Source organism: Lutjanus erythropterus, chromosome 13 (genome assembly GCF_056507025.1).
Source record: "Lutjanus erythropterus isolate fLutEry1 chromosome 13, fLutEry1.hap2, whole genome shotgun sequence".
NCBI lineage: Eukaryota > Metazoa > Chordata > Actinopteri > Lutjaniformes > Lutjanidae > Lutjanus > Lutjanus erythropterus.
Genome location: NC_139329.1, coordinates 7563814 through 7586293, shown reverse-complemented (window position 1 = coordinate 7586293; position 22480 = coordinate 7563814). Strand labels below are relative to the sequence as shown.

The window sequence follows — 22480 nt, the reverse complement described above, 5'->3', positions numbered from 1 at the left end:
TAAACTAATCTAATATCAGAGTCACATTGCAGCATCATTACTGAGCACTGTTGTGAAGCTCATGAGTATAGTTATATATACACAATGTAAAGTTTATGTAATACGTCAGGCTGAGTTGTACCTCAAAAATAACTGTATAGAATGTTTTTAGTTTCATCAGTCATTTTTACTTCACCGGTCTTCCAAAACTCACTTTACTTTGATGTTGAGGCCATCTATTAAGAGGTTCTCAGGAAGCTCGGTCAAACATCGCAAGGACCTGAAGCCATATAACCTCAGCTGAACTCAAAAGAACTTCTCATTTTGGATGCTCTGTTTTCGTCTCAGCCACCTGTGATCTGTGTGTCTTATGTGTTCATGACCTTAGGGTGCCAGCAGTCGCATTGCAAGGAGAACACCTCTTTGTCTCTGTAGGTCATAAACTCCTCTCATGTAATCAGTTTGTTTGTGTGTGTGTGTGTGTGGTCACTCCAGCTCTGAACCTTGGCCAATTTATTTTGACCCTTGTTTAACCTGACCTTGCTTGTTCCAACATGGACTATCTGCTCCACTTTCAAGCCCCTCTTTCCTAACTTTCATTTTGATAATATCTACCTCTGTTGTTAAACCTGTCTGAAGTAGAAATGGAAGTAAAAGCATGAAAGATGCAAGGCACTAAGGCACTAAGTAAGTATTCCGTGCCAGATCCATTTATCATAAGCCAAGGACTCTAAGAGAGGGGAAATAGTGTTGTCATTGTTTTCTCAAAGTAGTGAATGGGTTTTTATGCAGACCTGCAACACACACACACACACACACACACACACACACACACACACATGCACATATTAATATACATAAACTACTGCAGTGACTCTGCTGGAGCCAAATAACAGATGGACAGTGAGGTCAAAATTGGTGTGAACAAGGGGATAAAAGAGAGAGATTTAGAGAACAGATGGGCACAGAGTTCACTGATGGGAGGAGTAACGAAACACACGTATACACTGTATCCAGTAAAATGCAAACACAACATACAATGAGAGGATTTCACCTAAAATTTGTTTAAACAGGATTTAATTCTGACAATAAAGGGTTTTCTCCTCTTGTCAAAGGTACTGGTGTCAAAAAGGGCACATTAGTTCCAGGTGATGATGACATGTTATAGGCTCTGTGTAGCTGCCTCTAGCTGATGGACACCCGAAGTAACCTGGTCACCTGCCGGTTCAATACATCAATAAATGACACAGCACAAAATCCCACAAAACTGGGACCGTCATTAAGAATAAGCATGAGAATAAATCATAAACCGTCATGACGTTAAAATCTGTGCAAGTATGAAAGCAGCACTGGCTGCAGGAGGCTGTTTGGGGGCAGTGAATAGAATGAATGCTGAGTCACTGCACTGAGGCTTGAGCAGCAGGCAGACAGGAAGCAGGTAGGTATCATGGGAGCCTGCGGAGGAGAACAGGACTCTGGCATCTGCTACTACACCAAAGGAGTCACGGAAAAAGAAACACAAGAGAGAGCAGGAGAGGGAACTGAAAAAATGAAAGGAGAGGAGGAGGAGGAAAGGATGGAGGGCAGGAAAGGAGGAAAGGGTGAAAAGAGGGCAGATGGGAGCTGAATAAAAAAGAGAATAATGTTGGGCAGGGAGAGGAGAGAAGGTGTAAAGAGGAGGGGAATGGAGAAAGAGAGGTGGGGAGAGGGGAAATAAGAGGAATACAATAGGAAAGTAGCCCGTAGAAGGACAGAAGGACACATCTACCTGCTTTCAGAGCTTCTCAGCCTGACTCAGCATAACCTGAAGTCACTTCAACTCCGTCCTTCATTGCTGACTCAGCCTGTTGTTGGATGGGCCCCAGGGACCCTTATGTCACAGCATTCTACAACAATATCATTCAAAACACCTACCCTTGCTGGGGCAATGCACCCCATGATAGCTTTTTAGCCAACTGTACCACCGTAACACCTTCCAAAAACACATAAATGTTTCCTTTATATAAAATATGAATAAGTAAAATATATAAGTGTGTGTAGACACAATTTATGATCAAGGGCACTGGGCCTTTGGGCCTTTGGTGTTGTCCATTCTTTTTAGCACAAAGGCCAAAGGCCAGAGCAGCAAGCCCACTGATATAATGAATTTAACTTAAGGGTTTAGGATTATTTTATTTTCATATACTATTCATACTGTTTTTTTTATACCATTTCAAAATAATGACCTTAATAAGAGTAATAGCTTGCTGTAGTGGCAGTAAAGAGGCAGAGAAGAAAACAACAAAATAGTCCACAGGACTTAGAATTATTTGAGGGGCATGAGGCTAAACTGATGGGACATGGTGACCATGGCCATGTTGTAGCCTTTTGTGTAGGTTATACTAACACCATGACATTCAGTGAGCACCTGCCTGTCATTGCAGCCACTTTTAAAAACACTTTGTTTTTCAGGGGAACTCTCTTGCAGGTAGGTGGCTGTCAGAGTGGTTACCACATGGAGGTGTGAAAGCTCTTTTAGTCTGAACTTTTAATATTTTAATGTCCAAAACCTTTCCTACAAAATTGTTTTGTTCTTTTTGCAAATCAGCCCATATGGATGAAACAATTAAGCATCAGGAGACAAACATTCAACTCAAGAGCAGTCAAACATGTGCTAAAATGAAGCAGCAGTGGTTTGACAAGATTTTTCTTTTTTGCTGTGTCTCTGAGTCAGGAATCCATTATACAGTGACTGCTGTGGATCCAAGCTGACAACAACTGCCATCAACAGCAAGCAACAAACTTTTTGGAGTGTGTTACGCAACTAGCTGCTAATGTAGTCTGAAGTCTCTAGCCTCAAGCAGAGATAAGAAGCGGGCAATGGTCATCTGGAAAGTAGGGTCGGCCAGTTGGACAAATATATTGACTATCAGTGAGTGATGATGGCTACTTTTAGTCCGCGGATCACATGCGGGACAAACCATATGGGGCGAGCCACACAGGCCACGGACCAGCTGTGATCCACTGCACCTCTAGTCTCTATGACATAACACTACTCTCCATCTTCAGAACCAGTCATGTAGAAGCATCTCTAAATGCCACATGAACAGAAATGTTTTCCAGCAACAGCTCTTACAGCGAACAGCGCTCCAATTAACATGCATTTGGCTTCAGGAGTAGCAGCCCCGAACTGTTAGAAGGAGTGTGGAACACATGCCACAAGATTAGTAACAACACCATGACGGTGCTGGGTGTCAGTGACAGAGAGAGTGAGTGAAAGTGTGTGTGAGAGAGAAAATACAGGAACGTTAGATTTGTGTTGAAGACGCAGCAAATGAATCAGCTCGTTTCCTCTGCTGCCTTGAGGGCTAGACAGTCTGACAGGCCAGCAAATAAGGATGACTCATCCTGACTCACACACAGCCACACAGACACACACACACACACACACAGGTGGGCGCACACACACAAACACAGGGTGATGGATTATCCCCACCATAAAACACGCTTTTGTGGCTTCCAATTGCCCTGAAAGGAAACCTCTCATGCTCTCTCAGATTCTTCTGCCCTTTTCGCAAATACTCTCTCAGTTAACTCATCCTCTCACACACACTCACTCTCTCTCTTTCTTTCTCACACACACACACACACACACACACACACACACACACACACACACACACACACACACACACACACACAGACACACACACACACACACACACACACACACACACCTTGTCTATTTTTCTTGCCCCTCTTCTACCTTCCCAGCTGCATTGACAAACACAGCCCTGCAGCCACCAACCTGTGACTCATCCTCGTAGCCTTTCTGAGTCTGTCAGGATGCACGAACAGACACAAGCCTATGTGCACATTTACGGTCATGAACACGCACACATACATGCACAACAGGTTTGCATTCCATTCTGTCTGTTTTTTGTGAAGATGAGACTCCAGTGGTGAAGGGTTTCCAGATCTTGTGGAGCTGATATCCGAACAACTTTCAAAAGATGAAAGCGCCTTTGATCTGACAAGTTATAGTAGGCATGGACACACACACACACACACGCACATACACACACAGACTGTTACATGAACTCCGTCATCAGAGCTTTAGGACTTTGTCATCTGATGCTGCACTGAAAGTCTGTTTGAGACATAATGAAATAAAATAAACTCAACATGTTCGACCATTAATGTAGTGAAATGTCTGAACAGAATCAGAGAACTAGCTCCCACTTTTAGCAAGTTGGTGGCTTGCTTAGAGCAGTGTTTCTCAAATAGGGATACTACTACCTCTAGGGGTACTTTGGATGTGAGTTTTTTTCTTAATGTTAATATAAAAAATATCATTCATGCATAATTCCTACAATAATTATACTGTATTAAGTTCCGTAAACATGTAAAATCAAGTTTGATTACAGCACATTTTATATTCTAATTTTCAGTGCAATCATTAATTGCCAAAAACTGTCAACTGCTGTAAAATCTCAAAAAAGAGGGTATTGCATGATATACAAACCAACAAATGGAGTAATACAGCTGAGAACACAGTGAATAGAAATAAAAATAAAGTGAAAACAGAGCCATTAAAATACCATCAGTATTAGGAAGAATGTGTGAGCAGATAAAAACATAGACACTCTATGGGGGTCCAGAAGTATGCACCCCCAGAGATTTTTTTAGAGCTACTACACACTTATTTTCGGTGACTTTAAGGATTAGTCTAGTGCTGGTCACAAGATAAGAGAATTACAAGATAGAGCAAAATGAAGTACAAAGTATTCTAAATAATAAATGTTTACATAATTTAATGAATGCATAACCTAGCACTGATCCAAAAGCAGAGCACAAAGTTGAGTTTTAAGGATGATAGCAAAGCATAGACCAGATAATTAACACTTTATTATTGGATCAAACTTAGTATTTTTGACCATGATCACTAAAAATGTAAAAGTGCTCATTTTCCCTTTTCTCCTCTGCAGGATAATTAATAAGAATGTATTAAAATAAACTCAAGGCAAAAGTTACACTTAACTGCTGATCTGGGATCAGTGTTATTGCCCCAAATGTAAAATTGACCTTTATAAGTAAACACTCAATTTATTAAAAACAACCCTGAAGACAATACTTAATAGTTAGTGACTAATCTAGCAAAATAGCAAGCCCTCTTGTTAATTTATCTGGTCTATTGTTTGCTATTGTATCTAACACGCTGACTGCAGGATAGACAAGTTCATATAAAAACTGGCAGCTACAAACTCCTTAAAACTCAGTTTTGTCCTGTTTTCTTCTGCTTTTGATAGGAGCTAGCTCATGCATGCATCACTTATTGTACACATAATGTGCATATATTTTCTGCTGCAAGAAAGCAGCAGTCACTTTTTACATGTACATTACAGCTGCTGATCTCTGTAAATAACCCAGTAATTAACAATATTAGCTACTTTGCTAACAATTCTTGTTTCCTCCCATATAATCCTTTACCTCGGGCTACCTGTGGCAACTTTGTTTCGGCTTGTTTTCCACGTAGCAGGTCACAGACTGACATTGATCCCTAACTGGAGGCGATGTGATCGAGCGGACGAGTGAATAGCTGATTACTTTTTTTTTTTTTTTTTTTTTTTTAATGAGGACGTCTAACCTGCTCTGTGTGTCTGCCAACAGACTCAGCGACCTGTTGCATGTTTGAAAATATGCTCGCCCCAAACTCTGTTTTTACAAGGTTTAACGCACTTGTTTCACCTCCAACCGATTCGATTTCATCTGGTCAAAATCAATCAATCCTTTGACGTTCCTGCTTACCCTCATCAAAGTAGTCAATAGGGAGGATGAAAGACTTATTTAAGGGGTTAGGAAGAGCACACCTTATACTTAGACACTTAACTTACTCAACTGCAGAAAGAGAAAACAACATTGCTTGTAGTGTTTCTGGACAATATTTCGCCCTCCACCCACTTGAGTTCACTTGTAGCAGTGCTCGGTCTGGGCTTGCACTGTACTGTGACTAGTGAATTGATTGACTATAGGCAGTAAGTCCACATGCATCCAAATGCTCATCTACAGCATCAGATGCTCGTGCTCCATTGTGTTTATCGAAGTCACTTTGAGTAGGCAGACTCTCGACCCCCCCTAAAAAAATATTTCTAATATATATTTTCCTTCTGGCTAGTTATTAGAGCTAGTTATTCATCTAGATAGTTTTGGTGCGACCTGGTGCATTTTGGAGATATCTGCCTTCTCTCCGATATAGTGGAACTAAAAGGCACTTACTTTTTTCTCAAGGTAATCCACAGACATTGCTGTGGGTAGTTTCATGAAGGAACTATTTTCTTTCTGGTAGAAAGAAAGTCCTAGTTGTTCAAAACAAGGTATGTGAATTATCTTGAGAAACTGGGTCATGATTTCTGGAGACACTAGTGTGGAACTTGTCAAATGTGTTTTTTTGGGCTTTGAGCCCCACAAGCCAAGTGCCATTTAGTTCCATTATGCTGGAGAGAAGGCAGACATCTCTACGACTGATCACTCCAAAAATCTGCAACTCACATCAAAACTATCTTAAATGGGTAAATGGCACTACAAGCCAGAAGAAAATACATATTATTGATTTGTGGGGGTTTACTGTCCCTTTAACAGGATTTACCTCAACAAGCCGACACTGGTGCAACACTGAATTGTACCGTTTTATGTGTTTTTTCCTACCAGCAACTTTTTACACTGTTGAGGGTTAACTTGGCTGAAAAATATTTAAAAGCAGGTGCATCAATGAAAAAAGTTTGAGATCCTCTGGTTTAGAGGGCAGCATTTGCTTCAAATACGTCACAATTACAAAATGGCAAAATAATGGACTAAAAATGAAAAGCTTACATGACTAAAAAATAAAAAAGCATGTTAATGTAAAAGCAAGCACACTACCAAGCAGTTTAACATTTAGAAAGTGGTAAACAGTAGAACCTAAGGGAAGGAGGTGAACAAGGGGTGACTGTTTCCTCCTTTTGTAACAGTGTTCTCAGGAAAAAGCTGGAGATGTCTTCCCCAAGGTCCAACCACGATGCACACTGACATTAAGACCAAAGAACAAAACGGTGTGTGTATGCGTGTAACAAGATCAGCATGTGTGCCACTGAAGGTTAAGTGATGTCAGCTGAATGAGTTACTAGAGTTTGAACGACTGTGTGCCGGGTGGTCCCCAGTGTCCCTTCGCACTGCTTTGTGTGTGTAATGTGTGTGTGTGTGTGTGTGTGTGTGTGTGTGTGTGTGTGTGTGTGTGTGTGTGGTACCTGCTTTGGGTCCATGGTGGCTCTCGTCCAAAACTAGACTGTTCATACATTTAAGCTCCCAGTCTTGGACGTCAGTATTCCACAGGGCAGGGACCAACACGGTGTACTGGGCCCTGCAGAGGGAAGTGAGGTGTGGAGAAAAGAAAGATGGTAGGAACAATGGGAACATTGTCATTTCAAATGGGTACCAATTTCACAACCTAAAAATGAGAGTTGAAGAATTTTTTTAATTCTACCTGGAGCTGGATTAAGTTACAACAAAAAGAGGGTGGTACTATGAACAGACTGCCTACTTAAACTGACAGGTATTGCGTATACACATCTGAAACAATTCTTGTTTTTAAACTACAGTTGGAAATTCAATATTTTGGGACATGATGTGATCAAAAATGTTTGGCATATTGTTTTAAAGGATAAGTTAACACTGTACAGGGGTTGGGTGACTGGATGAATATTGGCTACCCTGTCAGTAGTAATATCCCTGGTTGTTATATTTTTTTTGGCAGACTTTTGTAATTTTATTTTGCTAATTTCATGACTTTAGAGTGAGAGGCGCTGCTCAGTAACTCATTCAGCAGCACAAATCACACCCACTGAGCCAAAGAACCAGCGACAGGAAAACAGCCCTTAGTGGCAGAATATTTTCACATCCAACGCTGTGAATTCAGGATTTATTTCAACCAAACCAGAGTTGTGATTGTTGGAACAGTGGAAAGACGGATGGTAGGGGAGTCCCAATCCAATATTGATATCGGATATCGGTCCGATATCAGCCAAAAAACGAGTATCGGATTTTATCTGACTGCATCTAAAATCTCAGATATAAGCGCTCCAATAAGCAGTCCATTTTCTGCTCCAGCACTTCTATCCATAGGTGACTGGTTGCTGACTATTGTTCTCTGTTTGAGTAACATCACTTGATCAAGCCTTTTCTAACATTCAACACTACAAAATAAGTAATAAAAGTATGTATGATTTGTGCTGATATTGTATCGATATCAGTATCGGCCAATACTCAAGGCTGCAATATCGGTATCGTATCGGAAGTGAAAAAGTTGTATCGGGACATCCCTAACGGATGGATTTGGTGAGCTTCATTTTGTTTTTCTGCTGAGTTTGAATGAAATGATTTTTAGGATGAGTTAACAAGGCACTTAAGCCATTTTTACTTTGGTAAAAGAGAGAAATGTGGATTGGGAAGGTGAAAGGCTCAGGTGGTATGCTGTTGGACTTACTGTGGCCATTCAGAAAATTTTAACATATCTCCCAATCCTAGAGGGTACCCATCTGATTTGACTGATTTAACTTCACATAAACTCTGGAATGCTTTTTTGCACACAACAAGGTCTGTGGATCCTCCATCACTTACATTAATGTAACCGAATGTCTTGGGTTTGCCTAACTAGGCAGAAAGAGAAAATTCTAAATTAGAGAGTAGCACAGTGATCATCAGCAGCAAGAGCCTCCTTTTATTTTCTCCTCCACACAGGCACCTGATCATTGTTCTACAGCACTGAAAGATTTTGAGACAATCTGACTGAGAAAGAAAGGACAGAGAGAGAGGAAGAAAAGAAGGTGATAAAAGAGTGATATGTAATTAAAGATAGATCACATTGTTAAGCTACCCATCCCAGCATATAATGATAAATGGTTGCAGACAGCCGTGGGTAGAGTGCTTGGGAGAAAATGAAAAGAGAGCTATTGTAGGAGAAGGTGAATGAATGATGTGCACAGGTTTCCTGTCAGCTCATTTAATAAGATCCCAGCAAGCATTACACAGATGGTGACACGCCACTGTTCAAAATCCAACAAACAGTAAACCATTCTTTACTACACTGTATAACTAACACTGTATTTACATCAGAGAGATTCTGAATGGTTGTGATGGCTATGGACCTTCTTCAATGATATCTTGAAGAATCATATTACAGAATAAAACACTATCTTTCTTTATACCATATGACTCAAACACAAGCTAGAGATAAACAAATGCAAAACATCAGTTTGAGCTGACTAACATAGCTGACATCAGTTTGGTCAACTCAAGTAGCTTGCACAGTTTTCCTCGATTTTATTGCCTAGTCTTAAGTTATGTGACCACAAATCCATCTACCTTAAGCCCCAAATCCTTATCAGCTCCACTGCTGCTGTTCTGAAACTAAACCTGACTGCTGACCTCTTTCTACAACTTGTTAGGTAATCACCCCGAAAGAGACATCTGGTCTTTTTCCTGATAGGTGGCCAGGACTAAGGTAAGTCTATCTGGTGTGTCTGGTGTCGTTTGGGAGTGGATCTAAACATGGGACACAAACAAACAAACAAATTAGTCACAACATTAAAACTACATGCCTAATACTGTAATATTGTGTAGCTCCCCCTTGTGCTGCAAAGACAGGCCTGACCCGTTGAGGAACGGACTCCACAAGATCTGTGTATGTGTCTTGTGGTATCTGGCACCAAGATGTTAACAGCAGATCCTTTAAAGGACCAGTGTGTAGGATTTAGTGGCATCTAGCTGTGAATTAGTAGATTGCAAACACCTCCTTTCTCTCACCCTTTCCACGCATGTAAGAGAACCAGCGGCCACAAAACTTGCACAAAAGGCCATATTTAGAGCCTGTGTTGTATTTTACTGTAGACATTAGCCATGACGGTACAACATGGAGGCCTCCATGGAAAAAAACCTGCGCCCTCTGTAGATGTAAAGGGCTCACTCTAAGGTAATGGAAACACAGTGATTAATTTTTTTTCAGGTGATTACACAATGATTAACGCATACTTGATGGAGATTATATTCCATTTCAGGTGAAAACTGTTGTCCGTTGAAGCTCCAGGAGTGTTTTGTGAACTAGAGATCTTCACCCATCCTCACATCAGCACAGGGGTGAGAAGATATTGAGTGAACATTCATTTCTGGGTGAACTATCACTTTAAGAGATTACGTGTCTGGAGAGTTACAGTTGCCTACAAGTATTGCTTACTGCTTCTCAGAACTGGTAAATTTCCTGTCAGGTTAGTTAAAATTGCCTCAGAAAGTATGGTGCAACATAAATCTGCCAAGCCGATATATTGGCTGATACTTTTGCAGATGGTGTGTATGTTGACAAGGAACAAGAAATCAGTGCATAGATCAAGATTGTTTGTTTACTATGAGTGTTTATTTTTCATCAGTGCTCAGATTTTTTTTAGAATCTGCCTCAACAATTTAGCATCAGTCAGGTGTTACTGAATACCTGAACTTTGTGTATCGGCCCATACATTTAACAGCTGCATATTCCTGTATATGGAGTTCCGCTGGTTTCTGGATTACTACTGGTATAGGTATTGGAACAACACTACTTAACATTTCTTCTCTTTTCTGTAGCATGCAGCAGTCTGTAAACCTTGTCATGCCTGAATTCCTTTTGAATCAAGTGCACTTCATTGCACAACAGCTCTTGACTAATTTAACAGGATTTTCCATGTTCTTTTTTTACTGTGGGAATACTTTCTGAGACGTTTTAAATCTCTTAGTACCTAAGCCAACTTTTTGTGTATGTTTACACAGTTCAGAGGAGAGTGAGACATGATACAAGGCTCCAAACACCAGCCAAATGTTTTTAAGTTTTGAGACTGGATTTGTCAAAGTGCTAGTAGGTGCTTTGTACACCTTAGAGGTGGGGTTACGTTACAAGATTTTAAAACAGATAAACTTCCAACTAACTATCTCAGACCAAGTTTCTGTTGCTGTCTCAGGTTGCCTAGGAAAAGACATGAACTTGTGTAACAGTTAAATGGGGAAAAAAATCATGCATATCATGTCAACAGAATGATCAACACAACCAAGAGAGACCCACTGAGTGATCTACAGTCCAAATGAATATGGGAATTTTGAAACGGTTGAAAGAGAAGGGAAAAAACTAAAGCAGAGACATTATTGAAGCCAGCCTTGTCAGTGTGAAGTAAACAAATGATGTGTCAACCCCTCTAGCTGAACGAGGGTGTCAGTGTGTCAATGAGGATAAATGAATGAATGAAAAGAGGCATATAGGAGGAGAGGGGGTGCAGAAAAGAAAATGAGAACACAGGGGAGGAGGGACAGCCCAGGGAGGTTTATGGGAATTGACTATTGTGAGGGAGGGGGTAAACAAAAGAGAAAGAGATAGGACTGGTGGAGGGCACTAAGAAAAACTGTGTGTATAGGGAGTGAGTAGGAGAGGGTATAGAGGGGGAGACAGGACTGGCTGCAAGAGATATGGACACTGAAGTGGAGACAATGAGAAGCAGGCTCTGAAAGAGAAGAAAATGAGTCAGTCAAAGGATGTTGTGGATGTTGTAGGTTGCAATGTGAGCCCATAATTATAAATTGACAGTGTTATAATTTACCATAAAACAATAATTTAATTCAATTTAAGTCTACATCTTCATTCTCACCTTAAAAATGTACAACGTGCTGTGTATTTGAGCTTGAGGTTTATCATCACATTTTTAAATGGCCAATAAAAAAAATACAAAATGGACCCTTTTGCAGGTTTTAATGTGTATTTTCTGACTAGGTTAGGTGATTGCTTAATTGTAAGAACAAACCAAATGCATAAGATTCGGTGAAATCGCCACAAAAATTCAAGTCAGATGGCAGGGCAAACCAAGTAATTTAAGACTCATTTAAAGCAAGTGCAGAATTATGAGGAATATAATTTTTAAAAATTTGCTCAAGGTTTTTTTCTGTTACATTCTTCATTCTTAATTTTCTGTCAGAGAATAATAGGTTTCTTTTATTGTACTACTATTATACAGCAAAGAGATTCATTGGACAGACAAAGGCGGATGCTAATGTAGTAACTTATGCTATTATAGATTAGGTTTGAGAAAAGAGAGGGGGCGGGAGACCAGAAATCTAGCAGGTGTAACTTAGCATTAAAATAAGGCAGCCAAATATGGACTCACAAGACTCTTTTTCTTTTCTTTTTTTATATGAACTATGACCTGTTAGGTATACGGACTACTTCAGAGTCCATTTGGATGTTCTGGCACCAAGACTTTGGAACAAGTTATTGGAGCTGTTTCAACTTGCTGTCCTGACTATTTTTTATTGTGCAATGAAACAATTACAGAACAAGTCAAGACAAGACATAAACCGTGCACAAACAAGATTATACAGAGTAAGACCAAGACAAGAAAAACAAAATAAAACAAAACACCTTTCTTCGTTACTTTCTGTTTGCATTAAGCGTTTTGATGCTGCTAATGTGTTTAAGAAGCTCAGAGCACGTCATGTTTTTTTAGGAGCACTCTGAAAATCTTGAGTGGAAAAAACTACAACTCAGAGCAGAAAAACACGGAACATCATAGGTGTTTTCTTTCCATTTTCCAATCAGATAGATTGAGAGAGAAGCTATCTGTGGTGGTGACAACAAACCGAAACCACCATAAACAGAAATTAGTAGCCTGGCAAATTTGTGGAATTCTTGAGATTCTGGGTAACTTTTTTAAAAATTTATTTAAGCCATTTAAGCTGTTAAGCTAATGATAGCTCATATTCAACATCTCCCTCGGTGAGCTGCAAGCTGCCTTGTGATTTCTCCTCTTTCTGAGGGTCTCATGTACCCACACAGATCTGTTTGAGTTTTTAGAAACAGCTTCTCACTCTCAATTAGAGCCACAGCAAGTGGCCTCTGCCTGTCTTTTCTTTATGTAGATGTTTAGGAAGCTAACTATCCACACTTTAACTACGTCTAGTTAAACAAAATAGAAAGGTACAGATCTGAGTTTACTTTCACAGTTCAACTAAGAATACGTGATTTTGTTGTTGCCTAGCCACAATTAAACAAACGCACTGTGCTTCTGTTATTTTTTTTTTTAAACAATGGTACACAATGCAGCGTGCCTCACATTTTGCAACCTGCCAGACGTCTAGCTGGGAGTGTACAGTTATGCTAGCAGCTTTGTGAGGCTGTACTTAGGCATGGTGGTGCTTTGAGCTAAATGCTAATGCAGAAACAGCAACATGCTCATAACATGCTGATGTTTAGCAGATATATTTACTTTTTTTTTTTTTTTTTTAACCATTTTACTTTAGTGTTTAAGCATAACATTTGATAATTAGCACTAAACACAAAGTACTGGCTGATGAAAAAAAGTCATTTAGTTTTGCATGTATAGTACTGGACAAGTATTGGACAAGTATTTATCCAATTGGCAAGACTCAAAAACACAAATGTCAACCTCCTATTGATACTAGAGGAAAAGTCAGGAGTTCACCAAAGCCACTACCATTTATCCTCTGGGCACTGTGGAGACCTGTAACAAATGTTATATTATGTTATGTTATGGCAATGCAACCAATTTTTTCAAAATATTTCAGTCTGGACTATAGTGATAAACTGATATTATCATCATAGTGTCACACTGCTAGCATGACTTAACGGGAGGCAGAACAGGTATTTGCACTCGATAAAGAGTGAAAAACAATAAGATATTACTAAATAACGCTGGCCAACTGATCTATACTAGGACCAAAAGTTTAAATGAAGAGCAGGGGAGAGAAACACCAGCAAAGTGTTAGACAAACAGAAACTGAATAAATCATCCATAGATTGTTAAGCTGTTCTTTGACTGGTGATGTAGGGTGTGCTGGGAATCATTGTTGCAACCTATGACTGGGGCGACAGCTGATTGACAGCCCAGTATAGACAGACAGGCACAAGAGATGGATGAGCCTCTCAACCAACCATTAATCAGAATGGCCTATGTGGGTGCATGACAACTCCTATTTCTACCATTCACAGAGCGTAAAAGAGCAGAGCTCCTTAAGGAGAATTAAGAGAGGTTGAAGATCTTGCTTCACTCCCCTCCTTGATTTCTCTTTCTCACTCTCTGTACACCCCCCTCCCCAATTAGTGTACCCTCTCTCTCTTCTCTCTCTGACCCTCCATTCATCTTCCTTTCTCTCTTTTACCCTATTCGCTCTGTTCCCCTCTTTCTTCAACAGTATCTTCCCAGTGTAAAGGGATCCTGTCCTGGGAGACAGTCAGGCCACTTAGTGTTGACTTCTGACCAGGCTTTCATAATGATGCCAAGCAGGCAACAAGGACTTCTCAATGTGACGTGATGGCAGGCTGCCCGCTGAACACCAGAGCTCGAACAAAATGGGACTGTCAGTGCTGCCCTTGATGCACACATATACAAACAGAAAAAAAGTTTCACACATGGATCAAAATGTGCTTTTTCACTCTTTGTTGCACAGAAAACAGAGCTTACTGAAGGAACTGCTGTGCCATTAAGTGGTTATGAACGCTAGATATAAATTGTCACAAATTAAATCTTTAAAATGATCAGTTGAACACTTGTTTAGCTGTTCTCCATAATAATCCTAAAGATTTGTCCTTCATAAGCCACTTTGCAAGTCATTGGTGCGTACCTAGCACGCCTTCTCCCTCCTCTGGCTCATGATAAAGTACTTTATCACTGCCTGTGACACAGCTAAGTTTATGGAAACTACTTGGCTGTGTAGCCTCCATTTATCCAGAGTCTACTGCACAGATCTTTGTCCAAGGTAAACAGACCTCGGTCCAAACAGTGGGACCTTTTCTACAATGAGAAGCACACATGAGTCTGACATTTAAGTAGTTGAAGGGAGCTTATCTATTAAAACAAATATGATAAACTGGATTTTGATAATCACTGTGCACCAGTCCATCACACATACACACACACACACACACACACACACACACATACACAGGCTGTATACACAAACCCAGTGACCCTGCTGAGTTGCCATAACTACAGCTCCATGTCAACAAAACATGTCCGTCGGCATGTGACGTTTATATTCAGCGTCGTGAGAGACGGACAGAGGGGTCCAACTGAAAACAGCATGGGCTGCCACTGAAGAAACTAATTTAGCATAAAGGATGTTTAATCAAAACATGTACAAAAACAACCACAGCACAACAATGACACTCTACTTTTCCTGGAATGCTTGGTGTCAAAACATGTCCAGTCCTGATGAGCTGATTGATATTCATGAGCTGCCTGGGGTTTCATTTAGGACCAAGTCTAAAAACTGAGCTCTCAGCTCTGAGAACTGTGTTGTGCATTCTTCAGAAGGACCCATCGCTTTCAGCACATTCATGAGGGTGGTCTGGGACAACATTCATGAATGCGGATCTCACACAACATATCTTATACTATTTTGTGCTAAACGAAATGTGGATAACAGACATCCACTCAAACATGACAAACGATAAATGTCATAAGACACTCAGAAAATATGACATAACAAACTCAACCAAAGTTTGAACACAACACTTTTGTTTTGCTCCCATTATCTATTAGTTGAACTAAAAGATCTCAGACTTCTTTCATGCACACAAAAGGTTTCTCTCTCTCAAATTATGTTCACAAATTTACAGAAATCCATGATAATGAGGACTTCTCATTTGTCAAGATAATCCATCCACCTGAGAGGTGAGGCATATAGAGGTGCTCATTAAACAGCAGGAGTGTTGCACAAGTTTTACTTGGACTATCACATTAAAAGGACACGCTAAAATCTGCAGTTTGATTTCCAAGGAGGGTAAAGTCATGACCTGAGATATTCCATGAGATATTCTTACCCTAACTCTAACCAATCATTCTCAATCAGAGGCAGAGTAGGGTGGGTCTTCGCCTTCCTGGTGGACAAAGATGGTACCTGTGGACCTGATGTGAAACAACCATAGTTTAGTGCCTAACAAATGTTTTCTTCATTTGCTGTTTAATCAGCATCTCTATATTCCACACCCATCAGGTGGATGGATTGTCTTGTCAAAGAAAAAGTGCTCACTAACATGGATTTGAACAAGTTTGTGAGCAAAGTTTGAGATAAATACACCTTTTGTGTGTACATAGGAAGTATGAGAGCTTTAGCTTCAACTCATGAAAAATGGGGGCAAAAACAAAAGTGCTGCATTTATATTTTTTTTGTGAGTGTACAGTATATCAATGCGAGTGTTCAAGTTTACTTACACATCAACAGGTACTCTCAACAGCAGGGGTAACACTGCACCCTCATCATTCAGTTCCATCAGTCGAGGCTCCAGGAGCTCAATGATGGTCAGAGCAGTGCGGAACACAGCTGACAGGCCTGAGGAGAGACAGCAAGATTTCAAAAAATGATTGTTCCAGCATATATAAATGCTTTGTTAATACACTGTAGGTGTAAAGGAGATGAGCTACAGAAGATGAAAAACAATTAATGCTGTGAGTTATGCACCCATTAAACCAGTCCAATTACTGCTTATCTTTTCACTGGCACGGGACCAAATGACTGAATTATGCTCACATTAGTAAAAAAAAAATGTCTTGGACATTTAAAACTGTGTATTAGAACTATTTTATTGCCCCAGTCCTACTGAATGTATGTGAGCAAATGATAAATCTACAATAACGCCAGTGTGTTTCATCTGATTGTGTGTGTGTATACAGTACATACCGTGAAGAATGATGAGATCCCAGACAGCCAGGACAGAGTCCCAGCAGGGCAGGGAAGAGAAGAGAGTGAGAAACCATGGCATCACAAAGTGGACTGATAGGACTCCCACTGACTCCTGCAGGGAGGTTGAGAAAACAAGGAGGGTTGATTTGGCATAACCAAACACTGTTTGCAAGACTTGATTCTCTGCCAGTTTCTGTCAATTAAATTCCTTTACTGACCTCCCAACTCAAACATCCATCCACAACATACACAAGTTATACAGTGTTGAAACTTTAATGTTACTTAAATATATTTATTGAATTGAATTTCTTAAATGGTGTTACAGTCTAATTAACAACCCTAAACGTCCCAACATCTGCTCAACAATGTTTTTGTAACCTTTAACAAATTCTGGAGTATAATATTTATTGCTTGTAATAGTGAATATATGCCTTGTAAAATATGGTCATGGGTCCTTCATGTTTAAAGCTACAAGTAATTTTTATCTTGTGTTGATTTTGGAGGCCCCTGTGGAAAAATGTGATAGCGTTTATAATCGCAAAACATAAAATAAAAATTTAAATTATCCCAAAAAAAACATCTTTTTTCCCTTTTGACTGACTACTGTACTTCTCACCGTGACTTTGGTGGGAAAATGTGCAAGACTCCGATACAGTGGCAGGCAGCAAGAATAACTATTTAAACTATTTAAAAGTAGTCACTGATGGTTGTGTTTGCGCATGTAGGTCATATAGAGACATCAGTATTAAATTGAGACAGTTTCATAAGCAGTTAAAAACACCTTGTAGTAGCTTTAAGCCTGGCATTTAAAATGCATTAGGTCTCCGTTTGCTCAGGTCTGATAGGTACAGCACAAGTACAGAAATTTGTTTACAGCCCACTTGCCTTAACTCTGCTGAACAGCTCCATTACAAAGGAAATGCTGACCACTGATCTCTAATAGGCTTTTTCTGTAAGGGGGTAAAACTATTGTGCCTACCAATAAGCCCCTGTGGTGTGTGTGTGTGTGTGTGTGTGTGTGTGTGTGTGTGTGTGTGTGTGTGTGTGTGTGTGTGTGTGTGTGTGTGTGTGTCTGTGTGTGTGTGTGTTGGCTCCAAAAGGGCAGCCTTCCTCCCAGACCTGCTGAGTCGACGTGGTAAAGTACAACAATCCCTTCAAAGACACTTGAGCAGCATAAATGGTAGCAGTGAATGCACCAGTGTGTGCAAACACACTTGGAGACAAGATTCTGAACAGAGGAGAATAGGGCTGGGAAATGTCTATTGATTTTGGAATATGACAACATCACAGTCATATCATTGATACCATTTTTACATAATTTCTTTTATAGTTCCTTATGGTGTTTTTCCTTTAGTAAATCAGGTAGCAGTAGTTTAGGAGGCTGACTGACTAAACCTTCTGGCACATTAAGAGACAACCACTGGCTTTGTGAGGCTGTGATGCTTAGAGCTAAATGCTGACAGAAGCACAGAAAGCGCTCACAATAACAAAGTTAACACACTGATGTTTAGCAAGTACTGTATTATGTTTGCTATGGTCACCTTGGTTTAGCATATTAGCTTGCTAACATTTAGTATTTAGCGCAAATATTTAGTATTAGCGTAAGTACAGCTGAGGCTGATGGGATTGTCAGTTTTGCAGGTATTTTGTCTGAAACCAAAGTACTGGACAAATTAAAAACCTTGACCTCATGATGACGCTAAATGCAAAATTAAGAGATGACAAAAGTTATCACTATTCATCCTTTGGTGGACATGAATATGCATACAGCCTTTTATGTCCATCCAATAGTTACGGAGACATTTCACTCAAAACCACAAATGTCAACCTGTTGTATAAACAGCTAGAACATGAGTAAGACCTGTCAGCAGTGCTGTCATCACGTCAGCTGTGTGGAGTTACTTTAAGATCAAGGAAGAAATAAGCAAAACAGCGAAGTGCAATGTATGCAGTCATGCAATTTGCAATGCTGACCAATCAGAAATGCTGCTAAGTGTTCTGTGTGAAAACAGTGAAATAAAAAGAAGCAGCAGAACTGCATACTGAGTCATGTTGTGGGCTGCATATTTCTTCCTTTGAGGAATAGGAATTTATTTCACAGTTTGAGCTTGATTTCTTTTTAGATGGCTAAGTAAAGCAAATTGCATCTGTACAAAAGTATTAGTTAAGAGAGGGAAAACGACTATATCACACTGGTATCCTTACTGGCAGATACTCAAGGTTGCAGTATCATATGGGTCATGTAAAAGTTGTATCCTGCTATATCCAATCTTTAGGTTTGCAATCTGTCTTAAATAAACAATACATCCTTAATTTTGGCTTTTGCCAGATTTCTTCCACGTCTGTATGTATTATGCCCTGGCATGGTATTTCAACTCCTCCACCTCCATATTTGTTTTCTGCATTTCTTTTGGCAAAACAACAAGTTGAGGTGACTACATCTCCACATTCATAAGATGGCATTTAACTTCCATCCACTTGCAGCAGCAAAAACTGTTGTGTCCCCACTTTCAGACCAGTAAATGTACTGGAACGAGTTCAATGACAGTAGGGACAGAGGGAAAAAATAACATGGCTGTAGGCTTGTGTCCCTGTGTGTAACCAGTAATCCTGCCAAACATGACGTGCGTAGAGCCTAATACAGTGAACGAAAGAAGAGGCCCAGGTGCTGATTGATACATTGCAGCGGCCTCTCCCTTGCAGATGAACTACTCATCACTTGGCCATATCTGGCCTGAAACACAAACACTGCTCATGATCACTACCATGCTGAAATTTCTGTCTTTACTTGCATTTTTCTTTGTCAGTTGGTCACTTTACAGAGAATTAAACTGTATCATCAGGTTTCTTCTTCTGCTATGTGCAAAGTCAGCAAGTGAAGGTCTCACCCATAATGAAAATCCTAATCCAAGTACTCACCATGTGCTGAGAAAGCTCTGGCTTTCTGTGTTTCAGGAACTGGTCAAAAACCTTCACCTGATGCTGGACCCTGATTGAACCAAAAATTATAGCATTTTAGTTAGTGTGCCACAGATTCAATTTCAAGAAAACAGCTGTAGAATTTGAGAATTACATAAAAATTTTCTTTCTGGGACCAATTTGATTGGATTCAACTATCAGTTACAAATAAACAAACACAGAAAGTTAGTATTTGGGGAATTTTATACATGAATATATGCCCTTGTCATATTCAGTCATATTTTTTGTTTTAGCATAGGGGATTACAATTAAGACCCTTCTGATGTAAAACAAGCAAAAGTTGTGTTGTGCTGCTGTTTCTCTTGACTAATTAGGATAAATATTTCTGTAGTTTGCATCACAAAATACCCACTGTTTCCCAAGTAACATCTCAACATCAACATTCTATTTTTGCCCAATCTCTCTCAGTCATATCTAGAGGAACACCTTGATTTGCAAAACTCTCATGAGATTTGTACTTGCTTCTGTTGAAATGATAACTCTCGAGCAATCTTTTGCAGGTCTGGGGTTCCCTTCCTGACAAGATCCTCTCTCATTCTCACAAACTGACACAGACCTGCTGTGAACAGCATGCTGTTTCACACTCTGCAGTGTTTCACACATAGAATTCATATGGGCGGACGTGCAAGTTTATTTTGCAAATAATTTTGGCATTTTACTTTTTTTTTATCCATCTGAAAGAGCAAAACCACATGTGGTTGATCAGTGAACAATCTACCCTCGCTCTACCCCTCCCTCTGCTGTTTGCTCTGCTGTGTGAGAAAAGTCTGACAGTTAGAATTACAAATATTCTGTAGAGAAAGAGTCTCTTATGTAATGTACAGTATAGACCTACTTATACAGTTGTTGTGTAAAGATCTATAAGTGCAGCTGGTTGATGTCATTCAATCATTTTAACAGGCAATGTCATTAACAACAAGCTTCCTCCACATGCAGCTGACCTGCTGCTGTGAAAACTGAACTGCAGGTTTAAAAAAAATCCAAAACATGAGTTGTGTTTTTGGTTGACTTCATAAAACATCCTGCTGATTTTAAAAAGTCAACAGATCAGACACCGACAGGGGAGAGAAACAGAGGTTGGGCAGGGCAAGCCCTGGTGTGTGTGCTGTAACAGAAGAGTACATGTATGTGTGAGAGTGCGGAGAAGAAGTGAGGAGAAAAGGAACATGAGCAGATTAAAGCAGTTTGTGACTAAAAAGTGAAATAAGGTAGAGAACTAAGCAATTCAAGTAGAAATAAATAGTGAAATAAGAATTAGCCTAGCAGAAATAGGAAAATAGGGTAATGTTTTCTTTGAAATAGTTTCAACAAGCAAATATAGCCAACCACCTCCCATTCCCCCCACTGTTACACTGTCATTTTGTGGGAAACACTGCTACCTTGAATACTGAACATAATGCATCTTTCCCTCGTGTCCCTCTGTTCTGTACAAATCACTGAAGGATTAATTTAGTAATTTTAAAGTACATTCTATCTAGTACTTTGTAGCACTTAAAATCTCTGTGCAAACAGTTTACATTTAAAGTATTTCTTATGCAGTTGGGTTATACTTACTGTGGATATGTATGTTTTTATTTGCAGTAAACCCATTCTTACTTGCTGAGGCTGAGGTCAAACAGTTCGGCCAGATATTTGGGTCTATCCAACAAGGCTGCCAGAGCCCAAAACGCCTCCTCCTCTCCCAACTGCATCAGCAGCACTGCGGCTATATAGGACATCCCTATGAGACACACACATAGATGTCATAAAAGATGTGTGGCTGCATTTCCTACAGTACGGGGTACAGGTCTTTAGCATACGGCATTAAAACATTTAAGATAAAGAATGAAAAGAGTTCAGTAGTTGGAGCCGCAGAGTACACTGCTGAGCAGGATGGCAGAGTATAACCTCAATACTGTGCACTTTATATAGCCAACTGTGCATATCTGCCCTCATCTTAACTACTGCATCTTTCCTCCTCAATACAATGCATTCTCTATGTAATGCAGAGAGCTATCACTGGAAAGTGGACACTGTACACCATGTGGAATATTAGCTAACAAAAGTATTATTTGATTTGTCCACCTACTGATATGCCAAGCTGTCACAGTAACACTGTTTTCAAAAAACAAAGTAAACATGCAAAAAAGAAAATCGAAATATGTAAACCTTTGGCAAATTTGGCAAACTGCGAGTGTATTCAGTGATGATTTTTATTCAGATTCTACTGGCCCCTTAAAGGACAGAATGTGTCTGAGCTTGACCTCATATTTTGGGAGCAAAATGGAAATAAGCACAAAAGAGTTAGTTGCAACAATCCGTTTTTTGCCCAGATTTTAGCATTTCTCTCCATCCAAATTCAATCTTCAACCTTCATTCTTTTTTTTTTATTATTAAAAATATCTATTTAGCCCAAAAGCCCAAAAGAAATGACAAATTACAAACAAAGTATAACTAATAATGTGAAAAAGATTTCAGGTAGACCTCCTGACCAGAGAGGAGCATGATGCAGCAACAAGTTATATTAATAGTCCTCTGCTTCCATCTAGTGGGCACATCATGTACTGCAGATGTCTTCATGACATGAGTGCAAAGTGTGTTAAATAAACATGATGAGTGTGGGAACTTAATGTTTAGGTCAAATGGCAATGGTCCTCCTCCTGAGCATTCAGAACAGGGCCAACAACCTGATAATAATGACCCCAATATCATTTTCTTGGAAGCAAAGAAAGGAGGAGCACTTTTAAACTGTTTTAAAATTCTATTCTTTGAACCCCAAATTCTGTTCTACAGCCTGGTATTAATGTTCAATCATTCATTC

At 39.7% G+C, this 22480-nt stretch overlaps 1 protein-coding gene across 1 annotated transcript in view; it reads right to left on the bottom strand.

Annotated features, from left to right (window-relative positions):
• Window positions 1-21398, bottom strand: part of LOC146316108 (uncharacterized) — a 71506-nt gene extending 50108 nt beyond the window's left edge. Inside the window, exons 1-5 of the mRNA XM_084734929.1 lie at window positions 21277-21398; window positions 19621-19690; window positions 16699-16813; window positions 16233-16350; window positions 7242-7354 (exon numbers count right to left, since the gene is read on the bottom strand). Of these exons, the coding sequence (XP_084591055.1) occupies window positions 7242-7354; window positions 16233-16350; window positions 16699-16813; window positions 19621-19690; window positions 21277-21398 (538 nt within the window). The remainder of the gene's footprint in view (window positions 1-7241; window positions 7355-16232; window positions 16351-16698; window positions 16814-19620; window positions 19691-21276) is intronic.
• Window positions 21399-22480: the final 1082 nt, after the last annotated feature.